Here is a 22,214-nt window from a genome sequence, read left to right on the forward strand (position 1 = left end):
TGCATTCCCATCAGCAATATATGAGAGTTTCAGTTGTTTCATATCCTGGCAAGCACTTGGTATGGTCAGTTTTTTAAAATCTCTTAAAAATTTTAGCTGTTCTACCAGCTGTATGGTATCTCATTGTGATTTCAATTTTTATTTCCCTGATGGTTACTGATGTTGAGCATCTTTTCATGTCCTGTTGCCCATTCAGATACCTTCTTTCGTGAATTATCTTTAAATCTTTAGCACTTTTCTGAGGGTGTGGAGGAGGCATTATTTGACTTCATATTGTTGAGTTATAAGGGTACAAGTGAGTGAACTCCCCAGCAGAACCTATAAGAGTTCTTTGTGTAGTCTGGATACAAGCCCCTTTTCAATGTGTGTTTTGCAAAAAACTTTCTCTTCTAATCTGTAGCTTACCTTTTTGTTTTCTTAACCATATTTTTCAAAGAACAAAAGTTTTTAATCTTCACGAAGTGATTTTATTCATTTTTTCTTTTGTAGTTTAGTCTTTTAGTATTATGTTTAAGAAATCTTTACACAGTTCAGTGTTGTAAATTATTCTTCTAGAAATTTAATGGGTTTAGCACTTGTATTTAAGTCTATAATCCACTTTGAGTTAATTTTCATGTATGATGCAACATCAGGTTGAAGGATTTTTTTTCCCCATAGAGCTATCAGTTGTTCCCTTACCACTTTTCAAAAAGATTGTCTTGTTTCCATGTAATTACCTTGATACTTTTTTTGTCGAAAAAATTTTGACAGAAGTTGATTTTTCTCAAAAATCAATTGACCATATAAGTGTAGTTCTATTTCCATGCTATTATATTTCATTGATCTATATGTCTATGTGATGCCGATAATATACTGCCTTAATTATTGTAGCTTAATAGTGAGTCTTGAAATCAGGTACCTTTATTTTCAAAATTGTTTTAACTAGTCTAGGTTCTTTGCCTTTCCAGTGAACTTTAAAATCGCTCATCAGTTCTTTTAAAAAGTTTATTAGAATTTTGTTTGGGATTGCATTGACTCTGTAGATTAATTTGGGAGCATTGCCATCTCAACATCACTGAGTCTTCTAATTATGAATATATGTTTCTCCATTTGTTTTGGTCTTTTAAAATCAATTTGCTTTCTCAAACTACAGAAAGGCAGCTGGGATTTTGATAAGGACTGCTTTGAATCTATAGATCAATTTGGGGAATATTGCTATCAACATTATTAAGTCTTCCAATTCATAAACACAGGATACCTTTTCATTTTTTTTAGGTCTAGTTTAATTTCTTTCAATGTTGTTTTGCAGTTTTCAGTGTACAAGTCATATACTGTTAAATCTATTTCTAAGTATCATTTATTTCGATACACTCATAAATGGAATTGGTTTTTAAATTTCATTTCGGAATATTCATTGCTAATGTCTAAAAATTGATTTTTATTTATTGGTCTTGAGTCCTGAATTTTTATTGAATTCATTTATTCTAATTTTTAAAATGGATTTTTTATAATTTTCTACATATATAAGATCGTATCATCTATAAATAGGATAGTTTTACTTCTTCCTTTCTATTCCTTTTATTTTTTTTCTTCCCTAATTGCCCTCAGCGTTGAACAGAAAAAGCAAGAGTGGATATCCTTATCTTTTTCTTGATATAAGGGAGAAGCATTCAGCCTTCACCTGTAATGTGATGTTAACTGTGGGGTTTTTTTGCAGATGACCTTACCAGTTTGAGAAAGTTTTCTTCTTTTCCTAGTCAGCTAAGTGTTTTTAGCATTAAAGAGTTGGATTTTATCAAATGCTTTTTTTTTCTGCATCTATGAAAATCTTGTGGGTTTGACTTTTTTTTTTATATGGTCTATTGAGATTGAGTTTTGTATGTTAAGCCAATCTTGCATTCTTGAGATAATCCCACTAGGTCATGGTATATAATTTTTTTTTACATGATGCTGTACTGAGTTTGCTAGTATTTTTTTTTTCCTGAAGATGTTTATGCCTGTATTCATAAAGGATATTATTCTATATATTTTCTTTTCATATTTTTTTCTGGTCTTGTTATCAAGTATACTTGATATCTTGTTATACTTACTTCCTAGGATGAGTTGGAAAGAGTTCTCTCTTCTGTTTTTTTGGAAGAGTTCATGAAGGATTGATGTTAATTTCATTGTTTGGTAGAATTCATTAATGAAGCCATTTGGGCCAGGGATATTCTTTGTTGGAAGTTTTAAAATTATAGTTCAGTCTCTGCTTGTTAAATGTATTCAGATTATCTATTACTTCTTGAGGCAGTTTGATAGTTCGTACTTCTAGGAATTTGTCTATTTCATCTGCATTATCTAATTTGTTGATATATAATGCTTATGGTATTCGCTTGTATTTTAGTTTTGTAATGTCAGTAGTGATATCTCTTATCATTGATTCTTGTAACTTGAGTCTTCTCTCCTTTTCCTGGTCTGTCTAGCTAAAGGTTTGTCAATTTTGTTGGTCTTTTCAAAGAACCAATTTTGATTTTGACATCCTTTATTTTTCTTTCCTTTTTCATTTATTTCAGCTTGGTTTTTATTATTTAGTTTGCTTTGGGTTTAATTTGCTCTTTTTTGTAGTTTCTTGAGGTGGAAGTTTAGGTTCTTGATTTGAAATCTTTTAAGATAGATGTTTATGGTTACAAATATCCCTCAAAGCAATGCTTTAGCTGTATCCCATAAGTTTTAGTATATTGTGTCTTCATTTCATTCATTTCAAAGCATTTTCTAATTTCTGTTGTGTAGTTGGTTCGTTAGAAGTATATCGTTTAATTTCCACATATTTGTGAATTTCTCACAGTTCTTTCTGATACTTATTTCTAATTTCATTCCATTGTAGTCAGAGAACGTCGTAAAATTTCTATATGTTAAATTTATTGAGACTTGTTTTATAGCCTAACATATGACTTATTCTGGAGAATGTTTCATGTACCCTTGAAAATAATATGTACCCTTGAAAATAATATGTTGAGTAGAGTGTTCTATAGATGTTTGTTAGATCTAGTTGGCTTATAGTTTTGTTTAAGACTTTTAGTTCCTGTTCATCTTTTTCTGATTGTTCTATATGTTATTGAAAGTGGAGTATTGAATTATCTATTTCTTACTTTAAGTATATAAGTTTTTGCCTCATTTTATTTTGGAATTTTAATGCTCCTGCAGGCAGTTTACAGTTCTGCCTTAGCCTTCACTTACTGCTTGTGCAGAGCCTCAAAGTCTACCATAGGTTATAGATTAGGGCATTTTTAGGTTTTTCCTGGGCATGTGCACAGCCCTGTACATATATATATCCTTGTAGAGTTCCAGAAATATGTTGGAGCTTTTGAAAGCCTGGAGACCTCCCATCCTCCAGTTTTTCCTTTTAAGTTTTTGGTGAGTCTTTTATTAGTCCCTTCGGTAGCACCGTCTCTGGTACTTGTAAAGTTAAATAACTGACCTGGTTGTTTCTGACAAATCCCTGAGGATAGTGCTGTTTGTGAAGAATAAACTCTTGAGTCAGGACAGAAAAAAGACAAACCCTGAAAATGGGACTTTTGGGGAGCTTCAAATCCATTCTGCCTCCCAGTGGCCAATAGGTTGCTGGTTTTCACAGCTACTGTAGTTTTAAGACTGTTGGTTTTAAAAAACTACTGTGTAGCTGGGGAAAGGGAGATGAGGACTAAGTAAAGATAAACTACCAAGAAACTCACTGTTCTTACTGAGATTCAGCCATAATTCTTAAATAAACATTTACTGGATTATTGTAAGCTGTTAGTTAATTTCAAGAGTTCTGAAAAAGTTGAATTTGATTGTTTTTGCCAGTGTTCTCTTTGCTTTTAAGGAAGAGCAGATTTTTGAAGGTTTTCCTCTACCATCTCATAGGTCAGTCCCTCTGGGTTTTGCTTTTGTTTTGTTTCATCTTTTTTTCCCCTCTTTGTTCTTCTCCTCTGATGATTTCTGTTGCTCTACCTTCAGATTCACTCTTTCATGCCAACTCAGCTGTTAAATCCACTCAGTGCATTTTTATCTACCACGATTGTATCTTGCAGTTCTGTAATTTTCATTTGGTTCTTTTTTTATTACTCTGTTCCTCTCCTGCATCTCTTCATTTATCTGTTTAAATTTTCATGTACCGAAACATGTTGTATTGTACTTCATTGAAGAGAAATATAATAGTTGCTTTAAAATCCTTATCTGTTCTAACATTTTGTTCATTTCAGGATTAGATTTGATTGATTTTTTTTTTTTTCTCTTAACAATACGTTATTATCTTGGTTCTTCATGTATTGGATAATCTTGGATTTTATCCTGAACATTATGAATGTTACATTCTGGAGATTATAGATTTTATTCTTTTTTTCAACTGAGAATTTTTTCTCTTTGTTTTATCAGATAATATTCTTGGCTAGGCTTGAATTTGCAAACTCTCTTTCTGCTGTGGCAGCTCCAGTCTCTTTTCAAAAGGACATTTTCCTTTAGTTGGTCTGCTTTTATCCTATTCTACATGTCTGGCTTAGAAGCGGTCAGTGATGATGGTAGAGTTTGAGGATCCTCTTTCTGGCTTTCTTTTTTGCAAGATTATTCCAGTGTGTTAACTGTTCATGTTTCTTATCTTCTCATCTCTAGTTCCTCAAACAGAAAGATTGCTGATTTTCTTACGTGAGCCTCCAGCTGCAGCTACACTTGCCACATAGACTGTACTTAGTCCCAGGCTAAAAGCCACAAGTAAAAGTAATTTATTTGTGCACCTCCTTGTCTCCACTCCTCTAAGCACCTGGCCTCCTCACCAGAGCCTGTCTGCTTCTCTTCACACTCCAGTCCATTCAGGGAGGCAGCGCCTCCAGTCTTGGTTCTGACTTTTTCTCTTGGGCTGAGCTGCTCTGATTCTTTTTCATGTATGGTGGTTTCAGGATCCCTCATGGATGTGGATAGATAATTTGAACATCCCCTCTTTGACTCGTTCCCTTTTGAGAATTCTCCTGCTATCTTCCACATTCACGGTTTCCTGGCTTCACTTTTCTGGTACCCTAGGCCACAAAGATTTGGGGTTTTCCATCCGCTCCCCCTTCCTCTACCCCTAAAGTTTCTATATATGAAGTGCAGAGTGCATTTAGCTCAGGGAAAGGCTGTGAAGAACAAAAGTTACTTGTATGGCTGCCAGGCTGGTCTCTTCCTAGTGAATGTAAACTCCCCACCAGATTCATCTATTTCTATTCACTTTGCAGAAGCTTCAGATAATTACTTTTAATATTATATCTAGGATTTTATAGTGGTTTTTTTTTTTTTTTTTTGTAAGGAGGTAGGGGGATCAGTTAGTCTCTCATACCTAAAGTATCCTGAAACTAATCTTTTTTGAAAAAGACTAGAAAGTTGTCTTTCCCATGTATGTGTAGCAGAAATGAAAGCAGAATATTGGAAATCCAAATGGGATTAATGAGCTTTTGCAATAGAAAAGTATATTAAAAAAGATATTGGGGAGAGAAAAGGAGGAAAAAAAGATCAAGAAAATTAAATGCTATGTGAGTTCAGTATACGTTTACTAAGTACTTACTATGTGCCAGATGCTATACTGGATGCTAAGAACACAGAGATAATACAGTCACTGCCTTCAAACTCATAGTAATGGAAAAGTGGAGTTGGAATGTTAAGCAAGTAAATTTAACTCTCTGGGAATATCAAGAGCTATATGCATTCTGAGATTTCTAGCAATAAAGGTTTATCTAACTGGCCAATAAACACGAATTTGTTATACTGGTAAAATGACTGCCACCATGTAAATGCTAACTGAGTTGGATCAAGTAACATTTGAAACTTCTGGTTTCTAGTCTGGCTAAAGGTGCTTAGAAGTCACCACTCTGTCTTACCAACAAGTAAAAAGCTGAACAAAGATCTCCCAGAGAAGTGAGGTCATAGGCCAAACCACCAAAAATTGGAGAGACAGGCAGATACAGAGAATTATAACTTACTGTAGCAGACAGCTCTGCAGGAACCAGTGCTAGAGTAGGGAATCTTAAACTGTAGTTGACAAATTGCCAGGAGCTCAATGTGGAAAAGTCTAAGATTTAAAAACTCCGGGGCACCCAGCACAGGGTAGCTCCCACAGTTTTGTGTGATGTACCTCGAGGACTGCTACCAGGTTCTCACAGTGAATATCAGAGAAAAATTCCTTGTACTTCTGCAGGGGAAGCGGAAAAGAAACCATTTTGAAATATCCTAGAGTATCCTTTTTTTCTTAAATAGGCTGGCCATCAGGAGAAACTAACTTATTGTGGTTTTATCAGAACTTAACTTACTTGGGGGAAGGGAAGTACCTAACTCCAACACCTTTAAATCATCTCGTGCTACCTAAGGGGAAAAAAATTGAGAAGCATTGGTGAAGTCGACAGTCCAGGGACACAGGCTCACCAAAAGGCTGAGACCTAATCATAAGACTATGATTATCCTAAGAGTGCTTCCCTTTCCCTCACAGCTTACCACTAAATTACTAAAGGCCTATTTACTATAGTGCCTTGTACCTAGTATATCATGTATCCCTTTCAAAAATTACAAAGCATACTACAAGGCAAAAACACAGTTTGAAGAGACAGAGCACTCATCAAAACCAGACTTAGATGTGTCAGGAATGTTGAAATTATCAGACCAGGAATTTAAAAAAAATACTATGATTAACATTCTAGGGGCTTTAATGGAAAAAGTAGACAATATGCAAGAACAGATGAATAATATAAGCGTTGAGTTGGAAATTATAAGAAAGAATAAAAAAGAAATGTTAGACTTTAAAAACACTGTAACAGAAATGAAGAATGCCTTTGATAGGCTCATTAGTAGACTGGACGCGTTTGAGGAAAGAATCTCTGAGCTTGATGACATAACAGTAGAAACTTAGAAAACTGAAAAGCAAAGAGAAACAGACTGAAAGAAACAAACCAACCACAACAGAATATCCAAGAGCTATGGGACAACTACAAAAGGCCTAACGTACATGTATTAGGAATATCAGAAGGAGAAGAAGGAGAGAAAGGAACAGAAGCAATATTTGAAGTAATTATGACTGAAAATTTCCCTAAATTAATGTCAGACCATACCAAACCATAGATCCAAGAAGCTCAGAGAACACCAATTAGGATAAACAGAGGGAGAACAAAACCCAAAAAACAAAAATAAAAAACAAAAAAACTATGACATAGGCATATCACATCCAAACTGTGGAAAATAAAAGATAAAGAAAAAATCTTGAAAGAGGCCAGAAGGAAAAAAGCACATTCCTGTAGAGGAGAAAAAATGAGAATTACATCCTACTTCTCGTCAGAAACCATGCAAGCAAGAAGAGAGTGGAGTAAAATATTTAAGGTGTTAAGAGAGAAACCCACCAACATAACATTTTTTACCCCACAAAATTATCTTCTAAAATTGAAGGAGAAATAAAGACTTGTCAGACAAAAATTAAGGACACTTGTTGCCTATAGAACTGTTTTGCAAGAAATGTTAAAAGAAGTTCTTTAGAGAGAAAGAAAAATAGTATAAGTAAGAAACTTGCATCCAGGAAAGGAAGAACATCAGAGAATGAATAAGTAGGTAAAAGAAAACATCTGTTTTTCTTATTCTTAATTGTCCTATCAGATAACAGTTTGTCCAAAATAATAGCAACAATGTGTTTGATTGTGTGTGTGTATGTATATGCTTATGTATAAATGAAATGAATGACAGCAAGGATACGGGCACAGAAGGGAAGAATTATGAGTATTTTGTTATTATAAGATACTTGCTCTACCTGTGAAGCAATATAGAGTTATTTGGAAGTAGACTTGGATTAGTTGTAAATGTATGTTGGAAGCTTGAGGACAACAACTAAAGATGCATAATTGACATACTATGAAAGGAGAGAAAATGAAATCATTTAAAATGCTCAGTTAAAACCACAAAAGGCAGGAAAAAGTGTTGAAGACAAAAATAGGAATGAAGAACAAAGACAAGAAATAGAAAACAGTAACACTATGGTAGATATTAATCCAACTATATTAATAATCATTTTAAATGTCAGTAATATAAATACACCAATTAAAAAACAGAGATCGTTAGAATGGATCAGAAAAACAGGACCCCCCACTAAGTTTTATGTATAAGAAACCCATTTTAAATATAAAGACGCATTCAATAAAGAAATGAAGAAAGTTACACCATAATAACACTAATCAAAAGAAAGCAGGATTAGTTGTATTAATTTCAGACAGAGCCAACTTCAGAGCAAAGTTTTCAGGAATAAAGAGAGGCATTACATAAAGATAAAGGGATCAGTACTCCAAAAAGGCATAACAATCCTTAATGTGTATGCACCTAACAACAGTATCAAAATACATGAGGCAAAAACTGATAGAATGGCAAGAAGAAATAGATAAATCTACTATTACAGATGGAGACTTTAACATCCCTCTATTAGAAATAGACATATCCAGCAGGCAGAAAATCAGTAAGGACATAACACCATTACGTTATAATATTAACATCTATAATATTATAGATGATATTAACATCTATAAACTACCTCATCCAGCAATAACAGATTACACATTCTTCTCAAACTCACATGAAGCATTCACCAAGATAGGCCATGTTCTGGGCTATAAAACACACCATAAGAAATTTAAAAGAATAGAAATATAATGCCTGCTCTCAGAACACAATGGAATTAAACTAGAAAACAATAAGAGAAAGGAAGCTTGAAAATCTCCAAATACTTGGAGATTAAACAACACACTTCTAAATAATACATGGACAATAGAGAAATCTTGAGAAATTTAAGAATATTCTGAATTAAATGAAAGTACTTATAGAAATATGTGACATGCAGCAAAAGAAGAACTTAAGAGGAAAATTTATAATATTGAATGAATATATTAGAAGAAAGATCTAAAATCAATACTGTAAGCTTTAACCTTAGGAATTTAGAAAAAGAAGAGCAAATTAAATCCAAAGGGAGAAGAAAAAAGAAGTAATAAAAACTAGAGCAGAAACATGACATTGAAAACAGGAAGTCAGTAGAGAAAATTGTTGATTTTTGTTTCGTTTAGTTGAAACCAAAAGCTGTTTCTTCGAAAAGGTCAATAAAATCGACAAGCCTTTAGCCAGGCTAACTAGGAAGACAAAGGAGAGAAGACACAAATAATTAACATCAGAAATGAAAAGAGAAAACATCAGTACATACCCTATGGACATTAAAAGGATAATAAATTAATGTTATGAACAACTCTATGCCCACAAATTTGATTACCCTGATGAAACAGATAAATTTTTGGAAAGATACAATTTGCCAAAACTCACGCAAGAAGAAATAGACAATCCAAATAGGCCTATATCTATTAAAGAAATGGAATCAATAATTAATGACATTTTAAAACAGCACTAGGCTGAGATTGGTTTCACTGGTATATTCTATCAAACATATAAGGAAACAATTATACCAACTCTCTACAATCTCTTCTAGAAGACAGTGCTGAAGGAATACTTCCTAGCTCATTCTATGAGGCTCATATTACTTAACACCAAAACCAGACAAAGACATTATAAGAAAAGAAAACTATAGTCGAGTATCTCTCATGAACATAGATGCAAAAATCCTCAACAACTTTTGAGCAAATTGAATCCAACAATGTATAAAAAGAATTATACACCACAACCACGTGAGACTTATCCCAAGTATGCAAGGCTATTTGAATATTTGAAAACCAGTTATTGTATTCCATCACATCAATAGGCTGTTTCTTGTACCCTTGAGTGACTCATTGATTTTGTCTGTGAAAAGAATCTAACGGGAATTCTAAAAATAATAAAGTGATCTCAGTTTTTTGTTATTTGGGGATATGCTTAACTTTAAATGCTAAGTTTTATTTTGTTTCCACATAATGATTATATATCTGAAAAGGTTTTGAGAGAAAATTGCTGAAGATACTTTTTCTATTTTAGATGAACAAGTAGTTATGGGCAATAAGCTTCTTGTATATATTAGGTAAGAGTTTTTTATTTATCTCTATGTATGCTCTTTCTATAATTTTCCCCATCCCCTCCCCTCGTGTTCTTAGAGGTACTGCCATCTCTTATCTATGTAGCTTTTCATTTTTCTTTATTCTCTCATATATAGCAGTGTTTCTCAACCATGGATGAGTTCGTCCCTCATCCACCCCTCCCCCCACCTCCAGTCATTTGGCAATTTCTAGAGACATTTTTGTTTGTCACAACTGAAGTTGGAGGAGAGATGCTACTGGCATCTAGTGGGTAGAGGCCAGGATGCTGCTAAGTATTGTACAATGCACTGAGTTGTTCCCACAACAAAGAGTTATCTCTCTCAGGGTATCAACAGGGTGGAGGTTGAGAAACCGTGATGTAGACTATTTTACTACTGACAACTTTGTGGGGTATGTGTCGTCCTATATTATATTCAAGGGCAAGAGATTTGTTTAATTCATAAAAAAGTTAGTGATGGAGTTAAAACCGCTACTGGAACAGTTCTTTGAAGTAGACTTTGCAGTCTCAGAATGTGTCGTGTTAGATTTTTTTAGGTAGATAACTGACAGGCTGGGAGCCAGGTAAGAAGGTGGCAGAACCTCCCAGAGCATCTCTATAGCTCCTATCTAGCATCAGAGTTAACTCAGAGACCTATTTCATAGTTTAAACTTAGAATATTCTGGTATCCTGCTGTCTCTAACACTCAAAATTGATGACTTGTTTAAAGAGGTTTAAAATCTCTCCCCCGCCCCGCAAAAAAAACTCCAGAAAAAATAAGGACATATTCAAAAGACATTTTTTGTAATTCAGCCCACAAGGCAAGTCATTAGCCAAAAGGAAGGTGTGATTCGGAGGTAAAACTGTACAGTTAATTTCTCATGGGATTTTAATTCTTCCTGAAAGCTTGTCTGATTGTAGACATTCTGCAGACGTTTCTTAGTTTATCTCATTCTCCATCTTTAATCACCACTCTTAGAACCACTGGCTTCAAAAGCCTCTGAGAACAATCAGGTTTTAACAGGTAAATCATAGTGTAATGGTGCCATTAGGTTCTTTCTAGATGCTGGGTGTATATATGACTTTTAGACAGTCTGCTTTTATTCCTTCTTGCCCCTTTAGTGCAGCTTGGGTTTTTCTTAGGTAAAATAAGAAAATGTGACTTACTCAGTCACAGATGTGTTACTTCACAACCATCTTGTCACCCACATTTTCTGAATTGGCTATCATATTGAAGTTCAAACAGTTCGAACTAGACTTGGGTTTGAACTTCTAACTGACAAAAGCTAAGCTTGCTAAAAAATCAAACTAGTTATCCTGGGTTTGAGAAACAATGTGTTACCTGGAAGTTAACCCATTACAGGTCGCCAAATCTGTTCTTTCTTTTCTTCTAGCTGTTGTCTAGCAGGTCGTGCCTACCCCCTTGGTGACATCCCTGAAGATCTTGTTCCCTTGGTTAAAAACCAGGTTGGTGCCATTTTCTCAGCATCTTTGACTATTACTCCTCTTGTAAAGGTGCAGTAAAGACAAATTGTACTGAGGGTTACACATGGTCAGGAGCTACCTATCAACTATGATAGGAGAGAGTCTACGTACCATTACTGAAGGCAAAGTGGTAGCTGAGAGAGGTTAGAGAAGGTATAACATAGTGGCACTTTAAAGTAGATTCAACTTGCTTTTATTTTATCCAAATGGGAATCAATGCTTCAGCAAGATACTTTGTAAGGTGAGAAAATAATCAACTTTTTTTTTCAACCTGGCAGGTTTTTGAATTTCTAATTCGCCTGCATTCAGCAGAAGCTTCCCTTGAGGAAGAAATATATCCTTATGTTCGGACTTTGCTGCATTTCGACACAAGAGAATTTCTAAATGTATTGGCACTGGTAAGAGATAATACGATTTTAAGGTGTTTTAAAAGCCAGGATGATACTTTTTTTTTTAATATGAAGAAAGATAAATAAAAATCGTTAATCAGGTACTATTTTTATGCCCTAACAGTAAGTCAGGTTTGAAATGTTTAATTTTGCTATGCCACCCAATATTTTCTAATTCCTTTTCTCCCTTCCTTTCTTCCACCTTCTTCCCTTCCCACTCCCCTCCTCCTCTTCATTCTCTTCCTTCTTCATTCTCATTCTCCCTCCCTCCTGCCCTCTCCCTCTCTAGTTCTTTTTAATACATTCTTATCAAAAAGTTAAAGCAAGGTTAAATGTGGTGCATCTTTGATTTCATAAATTGTATTAGTTGACATGCTAAATATGGCAGAAGGACATGGTGGTGATGGTAGTGGAAATCACTGTAGTTGAAATGAAACAAAGATGCTTCCTGCTGAAAAAAAAAAATCTTTAGACAGGTTTAATTAAAGGTGGATTTAGGTGAACTAGGTTCTTTGTGAAAATGCCCCCAAAGGAATAATTATATAAAATATATATTCCCAAATAAATAGTATTGTATTTGTTTTTAAAGGCATTTTATAACATAGACAGTGCTTATATTATAGTGTTTAGTGAAGCAGCAGGCTTACAATTGTATAAAACACACACAGATGTTGTATATGTCCAATGTTTGGAGAAACAATACATCTAAATACTAATAGTAAATGTGAGAGGGGGCAAATTTCTCTAATGAGCATAAATTATTTTCATAAGTTGAATAATAAACTGTAAATAAAAAAAATAAGTGCCCATGAGAAGGTTAGCATTCCAATTATAGAATATTCGAATTAGTTTAATTTGAAAATCTGACTTCAAGAGTAGTAACTTTAATTGCATGGGAAGAAGGGGAAAGAAACTTAGAACTGGAAGTCAGATCTAGTTGGTTTAGGAGACTTCAGACTTCCAGAAGAGAACGTAAGGGAACTTGGGTCTGGCATGTAGGAAAAAAGAAACAGAAAGTGTGAGGCATTGGATTCAGAAAGAGTGGTAAAGAGCAACAAAGAATTTTACCTGATTTTTTTTTTTTTAAGTGCTGTTGTAGCACTGAAGATCATTTGGAATGGTGTCTGAATAATGATACTGGGATTGGTAGTAAGGCTGCAATACAATCTCTCATTTACTTGGCAAATATTTGAGTGCCTAGAATACCACATGTACTATACTATCTGGGGGTACAACTTTGGCTGACAGGATATAAACCCTCTTGTGGAGTAATAAGATCCAGACTTGTAGATAAGTAATTATAGCATAGTGTAATACATGCCATTGGAGAAGATGCTGTGGGAACACTTAGGAGGGGGACCTAATGGAGGGTCAGGCAGCTTCTTGGTTAAAATGATATCCATTCTGAGTCTCAGAGGATGAGTAGAAACTAGTCAGGTTAAGGTTAGGGGAAAATATTCTAGGCAGAAGACAGAATTTGTAAAAGGCCTAGGAATAAGACAGAGCAATATGTGTTTAAAGAAATTGAAAAAAAAAAATCAGTATGACTGCATCTGTAAGTATTAGGAAGCCTGCAGAGAGAGACAGATCCAGAGAGGTGAGTAGAGACTGAATTTTATAATCTATGGTAAGAAGTTTAGATTTTATACTAGAGCAGTAGGTAGCCATTGAAGCCTTTTAGCTAGAGGAATGTCATTTGTAGTTCAGAAAAATTCCCTCTGATCGTTGTATGGAAAACGGATTGAAATAAGAAAAGATTGGAGGCAAAAAGATCTGTTAGCAAATTTTTGTAGTAATCTAGGTAGAATATAATGGTGGCTTGATTTAGGGCAGTGACAGTGGGGATACTAAGATGCGAAAGGATTTGGAAAATATTTTAGGAGGCACATTGGCCTAAAATTTAGGATGTGAAAGTTAAGACAAATGGGGAATCATCAAATATTCCCAGGTTTCTAACTGGATGAACTGGATGTATAGTGGTTTATTTGTAGATTCAAGAGGGAATCACAGGAAAAACAGGTTTCTCAAGAAATTGAGTAGGGCTCAGAGAGACATAGATAATTAGTTTTCTTTTGAGCATAATGAATTTGAAATGCCTAAAAGACAAGTGATGTTTTCCTTCCTTGCATACACCAAGTGCTGGCTGCATCCTCAAGTACTAAAGCTGGAAAAATTGCTAAGACCTAAGATACTGGATTCACTGCCTATTATGTTTACCATAATTAATTAATCATATGACTTTCCTAATTCAGTTAATATACTTTAATAAAAAGAATAGTTTCAGAGAGACCCAGAAGAATTTCAGTGACAGATTTTTAAATAACATTTCCCCAGTTTTTTTCATTTAGGAATATTTTTTCAAGTAAGACTTTTAAATTTAGCTTTTTTGTGTAATTTGTACAAAATATAATTCACCCTTTTCACAGGAGAAGAGCTTGACATATGTATGCAGTCTTGAAACCATTGCTGCAATCTAGATATAGGACATTCCCATCATTCCAAAAAGGTCACTTTTGCTAGTTTCTCCTGTGACTGGGTTGAGACTGACTTCAGAGACTCTGGCAACTACTGATTTGCTTTCTGACAGTGTAGTTTTGCCTTTTCTAGATGTCATTTAAATAGAATCATACACTTTGTAGTGTTTTTTTCCTGGCTTTTTTTTTCACTTTAAACTATGCTTTTGTGATTTATTCACATTGCATGTAGCTAGCTATAAGTTGTTCTTTTTTATGGCTATGTAATTTTCCATGTTATAGATATACAGTTTGTTGATCCATTCTCTAATAGAGGGTCCTTGGGGTTGTTTCCAGTTTTAGGCTATTATGAACATTTACAGACAGGTCTTTGTGTGGACAAATATTTTTATTTCTCATGAGTAAATACCAAAGAATGGAATCAAGCATTTGTTAAGTGTGTTATTTTACTTTGTAAGAAACTAAGTTTTCTGTTACAGTTCTAATATTATACATTTCTACCAGTAGTATATATGAGTATCAATTCTTTCGTCTTCTCACCAACATTTGGTATGGCTGACCTTTTAAATTTGACCATTCTAATAGGTATATAGTGATATCCCATTGTGGTTTTAATTTATATTTTGCTCTGGCTAATGATGTTGAGCCTATTAGCAAAGAAGATATGTTTGCCATTCATATATTCTCTTTGATGAAATATCTGTTCATATTTTTTGCTCATTTTTTTCAAAATTGTGTTTTCTTGTTGGATTTTGAGAATTCCTTATAAGCTCTAAATACAAATCAGATTGCACAAGCAAATGTTTTCTCTCAGTCTGTAGTTTGTCTTTTCTTTGTCCTAACAATGTCTTTTAAATAGCAGAAGTTTTACATTTTGATCATCTAATTTACCAGCTTTCTTTTATGAATCATGCTTTTGGTGTCATATCAAAGAAATCTTTGCCTAATCCAAAGTTGCAAAGATTTTCTCTTCTGTTTTCTACTAGAAGTTTTATGGTTTTAGGTTTTACATTTAGATATAATCTATTTTGAAGAAATTTTTAATGTGGTATGAGGGTTAGGTACAACTTTTTCCCCCTTTTTTTTTTGCACATAGATATTCAGCTCTTACAGCACCATTTGATAAAAAGACTACTCATTCTCTACTGAATTCTTTGTACTTTATCAAAAATCTGTTATCTGTATATGTGTGGAGTCTGCTTCTGAACTCTATTCTATGCCATTGGTCTGATTATCTTAATTCCAACACAGCACTGTCTTGATTACTGTAGCTTTATAATGAGTATGGAAATCACACATTATGTTACCTCTCCGATGTTTTTGTTCTTTTTCAAAATTGCTCTGTCCTTTGTAGGTTTTTTGATTTTCAGTATGAGTTTGTAGAGTTGTCTTGTTAATTTCTACTACAAAACTCTGTTGGAATTCTCATTAGGATTGTGTTAAATGTTCAGCCAATTTGAAGAGAATTGACATTTTAGCAACACTGAGTTTTCTGACCCGTGAAAAGGTATATTGTTCCATTTTATTAGGTCTTCTTTAATTTTTTCAAACGTTTTATAGTTTGTAGTTTTCTGAGTGATGAGGACTCAAAGTAATGTTTTTCCTACTATTGTGCAATTTACAAATTTTGATAAAATAAAAATCACCTTTCTCTTCTCTTGCTTTGTATATTGCTATCAAGAAAACTAATGTCATCCTGATTTTTCTTAACTTTCGAAGGAACTTAGTCCTTCTTTCTAGAGAGCCAGAACACTTTTCCCCATAGAGTTTTACTATAAGATTCAACTAGGTCTTTTCCTCTGAGATTTACTCTAGAATTGACCGTTCTGGTTCAGTTTTACTATATATACTTTGGGCCCTTTCAGTCGTGAATTCGAGTCTTTATTTCAAGAAAGTGTTTTTGAATTGTAAATTTAAATACTTTTTCTCCTTCATATTTTGTATTTTTTCTTTAGAAATGCCTATTATTTGTATATTGTATCTTTACCTTCTGTATCAGCTTTTCTCCAATCTTTTTTTCTTCCTTCTTTGTTTAAATTTTATTTTCTTGTTTCTTTTCATTTATCTTCTCAATTTCTCTTACTGTGCTTTAGTCATATCTGTTCTCCCTTGAGTGGCTTGTAATTGTCTTCATTTCTGGGGTGAATTTACCCTTTTTTTTTTTCATTTTTTTCCTGAGTTCAGTTAGCTCTTATTTCATATTTTTCTGCTCTTTGTTCATTTCTTTTTCAAATTCTTAAATTTCTGGTTTGTGATGTTCTTTCAAATCTGTAGTTGTATGTTTGAATATATTTAATATACATTGGCATATTGTTATAGTTTACTTCTGTTTCTATTTCGTGGCTAGTTTTTATTTTGTTTTATTTTAGAGTGCCTTCATTTGCTGTTTTTATTTTCATTTTTTGTATTGGATTTTTCTGGCTAGCTGTAATAGGTGACTTCGTTAGAGGGTAGGAGAAAATTACCTACTGGCATTCCTAGTTCAAGTGCCTTCTTCATTTGCTACAATTAAGTACAATTTCTTAAATAAACAATGTCTTCTGAGGATAGTCTATCTTCTCAGTCTTGTTTTAGTAGGACCTTTATCTTGAGCCACTTGCTTCTTTTCACATTAGCCATCAAAGAGTGTTTCCCACTCCCAAGGTACCTCCCTTTAGCCCTAAGCCATATCTTACCGAGACCTCTGATTCACACTTGCCAGTCCTCTTCTTTTCTTCTTCCTATTAGGCATTAGGTCTCAGGCCTGATCTCTGCACTTCCTCACCCAAAGTGGATCTCTTTTTTCTTCTGGAGGTAAATTCTATTTGATATTCTTTATTCTGCTACCACTGAAACCTTGTCATATTCTCCTTCTACCCAATTCTATTCAATTTATTGTATTGATGTCCTGGGCTTTGGAGCCGACGCTGCTAATTTGGGATGTTCATTTTTCCAAGTTTATTTTATGTAAGTTTAAATTTGTGGTATTTGTCATCCTTTAGTTTTCCCATTACCTTGAATTGTGAGTGTTTCTTTTTGCTCTTTTTTTTTAACATACAGGGGTCTTAATGGGGGATGTGTGAAAATATTAGTTCAGGAGTCCACAAACTACAGCCTATAGATCAAATCCAGCTCCGTTTGGCCTCTGACCTATGCAAGCTAAGAATATTCTTTCACTTTTTAGGGGTTATAAAAACAGGAGAAGATTATGTCATAGGATTGCATGTAGCCCACAAAGTCTTCAATATTTGCAATATTTTCTCTTTGGCCTTTTACAGAAAATGTTTGTTGACCCCTGGATTAGAATTTAGCCAATTATCATTATTTTACAGAAACTCTATAATAAATTTTAAGAGACTACACAGAGAAGTTTTATGACCAAATTTACAGATGACTTTGGACTTGAATTTTAGGTCTACCTTTGTGCTTCACAAACTGTCATTCTCCATTAGGACATCTTGCATATTATTTCTCTAACAAGCATTGTGTAATTAGAAGTATCTTTGTAGGATGATAATGTTTTAACAATGATGTGCCATTTTGGTGGCAGCTGTTAACTACAATCAAAATATGTCATTATGTGTATCATAATTTCATAATGTAGTATATCACCACTTAATTGTGTTTAGGGAAATAAATATTCAGTATCTGTTTCAAAGCAGTAAATTCATTCTGCCAAAGGGAAAATGAATAAGGAAATTTCTTTCTACTTACTATTACTGCTATAGTTTTTTAATAGGTATGTTAATTCTTCATGGTTTTGTGTTTTAGTTGAATGGCATTTGTATTAGCAGATAGTACCTTCTATTTGTACTTACAGAGTGAGGTCTCACTTAGACAGGCTGAGGTGGGGTGGAGGATGGTGTGTGTATGTGTGTGTTTGTGTGTGTTGTTCTCATAAACCTGAAGATAGAACTGAGAGACTTTATAGTCTATCTTTCTGTCTTCAGGCTGGATCATATTTAACCCACTTAAACATCAAAATATTTTCTGTTTGAGCTTTCCAGAATATGATCTCCTACGTCTCCTAGGTAACTCATTTTAGTATTTCTCAGCTAAGCAGCCTCAAAGCAGTCTAGTTGTAAAAATGATTAAAAAAAAAAAAAGAAAAGATTTTATTTTTCTCTGTAATTAACTAGACAAATCAGCAGTCGTTTGTTTAAAGTGCTTACTGTGTATTGGGCTGGAGAAAAGAAGGAAGGGCATGCTAAGAAGAAACAGCCTGAATAAAGGTACTTTGGAGAGAAATTGGGGAAGTTCAGGGCCCATTTAAAGATTAGCAAGCATTCTGGTTTGAATGTAACTATAATATAGTTTTGAAAGTTCATGGTTGTGAAATTCCTTTTTTTTTTAAACTATTGAGATAATATGTAGTCTTTGTTTCAGGAAAATAAGCAGTAAATTATTGATATTTGAATTTAAACATTTCTAAGAACCAAACATGCTAAATGAAAACTATTTGAAAATCAAGTCTTTATTATTCTTATTACTAAGTAATCTCATTTCAATTTTTTGATATGAATAAAATTTCATCTCTTTCATATATGCATCCTGTAGGTACTAGGTATTTTCAGAATCAGGTGCTGACCTTTACTTTGGTGCATGTTCTACTCAAAATATATTTGGCTCTACTTGAGCAGGGACATAAAAAGAGTTATACTTGGCAGTTTTTTGAAAATAGGATACCTATTCCTTATATGTAGGCTTGAGGATTTTAACATTGTGACAGTTTTGCCATAGTAATTTTTTAAAAAATCTATCTTTGAACATCATTTTTCTTAGTTGTCATGACAGTTATTTTTCATGACAGTTAATAAGGTGTATTTCAGTTATTGTTTCCAAATAGCATAGACAGAATGATAGCTGAGCATGTAACATGTATTTCATCCTTCTCAAATCCTTGCTTATAAATTGCCTTTCGCCATTCATTAGTGTTTGTTTTTTTTTTGCATTGCCAATAAACTTTGCCCTCCTTTCTCGAATCATTTTTGGTTGTATGATAATTACTACATTTTTATACTTTTAATCTATTTTTAAATTGCAATATTAAATGCCATAGCTTTCTATTAAACTCACTAAAAATACCTTATAATTAATGGTGTATAAAGAAAAACTTGATGAGCAATGGTTATCTTTTATGGGAATTTAGCTATTAATAAGAATTTAATATTTTGTTTCCCTCTAAAATTTGCAAATAATTATTTTTTAAAATTTCTCCCTTTTAGACTTTTGAAGATTTTAAAAATGACAAGCAAGCTGTAGAATATCAACAACGTATTGTGGACATTTTGTTGAAAGTAAGTATTCAAAGAATACATGTCTTTGTATTGATGTAGATATTAAGAAAATTGAATTACTTTATAGAAAGTTCTGAAATAATCTTGTTTAATGAAGTGATATGTTAAACATTTTAAACTTTTATTATGATGTCATTGTCTTCAAAAGCTGAATAAAATACTAATCATTCATTCAAAAAATTTACAACTTTAGACTCTGTACTACAATACAGGGTACTCTTGAGAAATGTCTATTGTGATAATGGCTACGTTAGTATGATTATACACAATAATAGAGACTGACTTCAGAGTGCTTTGATAAAATAATTAATGTGAAGAATCTCTTTTCGTCTCATACCAACATCACTGTATTGCCAAAGTAGTACCATAGTTTTGCCATGGTAATGAGATGATAGGTGGCACTTAAGAATGATTTGAGGCACACAGAAATGATCATCCCAGTCTACATCTAACTAGATTCATTCCAAAGCTATTTTAAGACTCATGCTGTTGCTAATGAATGAATGCAGAGACAGATTCCTTTCCATCTGCACAGCTTCAACCAGGCCAGTTTCTTCTTGCAATTGAAAGCTTAGAGTTTTCATCCTGTTCGTTTGGCTGTAAAATGGAGATTTCTTCCTCATAGTGACTTTTAGATTTTAGACAAGAGACCAATATGAAAATGTTCTCTAGTTGTGCATAACATTAATATATTACATTTGTAGTACTTTATAATTTTCAAAGCACATTTATATACATTACATCATTTAAGCTGTTTATTGACCTTGTAAGATAGGCAGTGATAAATATGAGAATCGGCTTGCTAAGCTTATCCCAAATAATGCCAGTTTGATCCGGGTGGCTGGTATGGAGAATTTTTACCTAGATTTCCAAAATGCTTATCAAACTGGTATACCTAATTTTGTCCTCCTTTACTTTGTGATCTTGCCTTTTCTCTACCTAATATTCTTCTATGACTCTCCATTGGATCGGCTGGAATTAAGTTTTGCTCTGAGAGAAAATTCAAAAAAAATTGATGAGAATTTTTTTTCTCATATAAGTCTTAGATGGGCAACCAGATCTAGCTAGTAGAGTAGCTCCATAAACTTATCAGGGATGCAGATTCCTTCTGTCTTATTGCTGTTATTCTTTGTCCATGGTTTCTGTTTTTTGGTCCAAAATGGTTGCTCAGGCTCTAGTCATTACCTCTGCATTCTACCCAGCCTTAATGCAGAAAGAGATGAAGAGAGTGTTTCCTCTTTTTAAGAAAATTTCTTACATGTTGTTTACTACAATTCTGTTTATATCATGTTGATCAGAACTTAGATGTACAACCCCTCAGCTGCTAAGAGAGACTGAAAAATGTACTCTGTATTGTGTATGACCATGTGTTTAGCTAAAAATGAGGAGTTCTATTTCTAAGTTAGGAGGGAGGAACAGATGTTGGAGCATAAGTACTAGTTTCTGCCATACCTATCTAAGCTGTTTTACATGACATCCAAGATCCTTCTATATTTTTTTGGTCTCTGACTACTTCCCTATAACTGCCCCCGCCATTACGAAAGTCTCAACTGTCTGAAATTATTGAGATTCACTGAGCTTTCTTTGTCATCTTTAAGGCTTATATTCTTTGTGTGAGTTTTCTTTTATCCTGTCATGCCTTTGCCTTCTCTTTTTCTGCATGGCAAATGCCTTATAGTTTTCCAAGATGTAACTCAAATATCATCCACGAGAAACTCTTAGAGTCCTCTCCCACTCTTCAGTTTGATTAGCTTGCCCCTTGTCTGTGTTCATATAACTTTATGCTACACCTGGCACACTGTATGGTAAGTATTTACACATATATTTTCCTACCTGGAGTTGAGCTCCCTGTAGGTAGAGACTGTGAGGATTTGTTTGTTTGTTTTGTTATTTCTTTTAATTGAATTATAGTTAACATACAATATTATTTTAGTTTCAGGTGTACAACATAGCAATTCAATATTTTTTACATTACAAAATGATCACCATAATAATTCTAGTTACCATCTGTCACCTTACAAAGTTATTTCAGTATTATTGATTATATTACCTATGCTGTGCTTTACATCCCCATGACTTATTTTGTAACCGAAAGTTTGTGTCTCTTAATCTTCTTCACCTATTTTGCCTGTTCCCTCTACTCCCCAACCCCCTTCCCTCTGGCAACCACCAGTTTGCTCTCAGTTTCTATGAGTCTGTTTCTGTTTTGCTTTGTTTGTTATGTTTTTTTGATTCCACATAGTAGTGACATCATATGGTATTTGTCTTTCTCTGACTTATTTTTCACTTAATGTAATTCCCTCTAGGTCCATACTGCAAGTGGCAAGATTTCATTCTTTATGACTGAGTAATAATCCATTGTGTGTATATACCACATCTTCTTTATTTGTTTATCTATAGATGGTTGCTTTCATATCATGGCTATTGTAAATAATGCTGCAATGAACATGGGATACACATGGTTTTTCAAATTGGTGTTTTTATTTTCTTCAGATAAATAACCGGAAGTGGGATTGCTGGATCATATGGTGCTTCCATTTTTAATTTTTTGAGAACCCTCCATAGTGGCTGCACCACTTTATCCAACAATGCACTAGTGTTCCCTTTTCTCCACA

The 22,214-nt window shown here is 33.7% G+C and overlaps 1 protein-coding gene across 7 annotated transcripts in view; it reads left to right on the forward strand.

Moving 5' to 3' along the window:
- Nucleotides 1-22,214, forward strand: part of VPS8 (VPS8 subunit of CORVET complex) — a 235,784-nt gene that overhangs the window by 101,798 nt on the left and 111,772 nt on the right. For all 7 annotated transcript variants that reach the window (XM_039850760.1, XM_039850764.1, XM_039850761.1 and 4 more), the window contains 4 exons: nucleotides 9,940-9,982; nucleotides 11,370-11,442; nucleotides 11,739-11,858; nucleotides 19,528-19,599. In XM_039850760.1, coding sequence (XP_039706694.1) covers nucleotides 9,940-9,982; nucleotides 11,370-11,442; nucleotides 11,739-11,858; nucleotides 19,528-19,599 — 308 coding nt within the window. The remainder of the gene's footprint in view (nucleotides 1-9,939; nucleotides 9,983-11,369; nucleotides 11,443-11,738; nucleotides 11,859-19,527; nucleotides 19,600-22,214) is intronic.

The sequence above is a fragment of the Pteropus medius genome, unplaced genomic scaffold (genome assembly GCF_902729225.1).
Source record: "Pteropus medius unplaced genomic scaffold, Ma_sr-lr_union100, whole genome shotgun sequence".
Taxonomy (NCBI): domain Eukaryota; kingdom Metazoa; phylum Chordata; class Mammalia; order Chiroptera; family Pteropodidae; genus Pteropus; species Pteropus medius.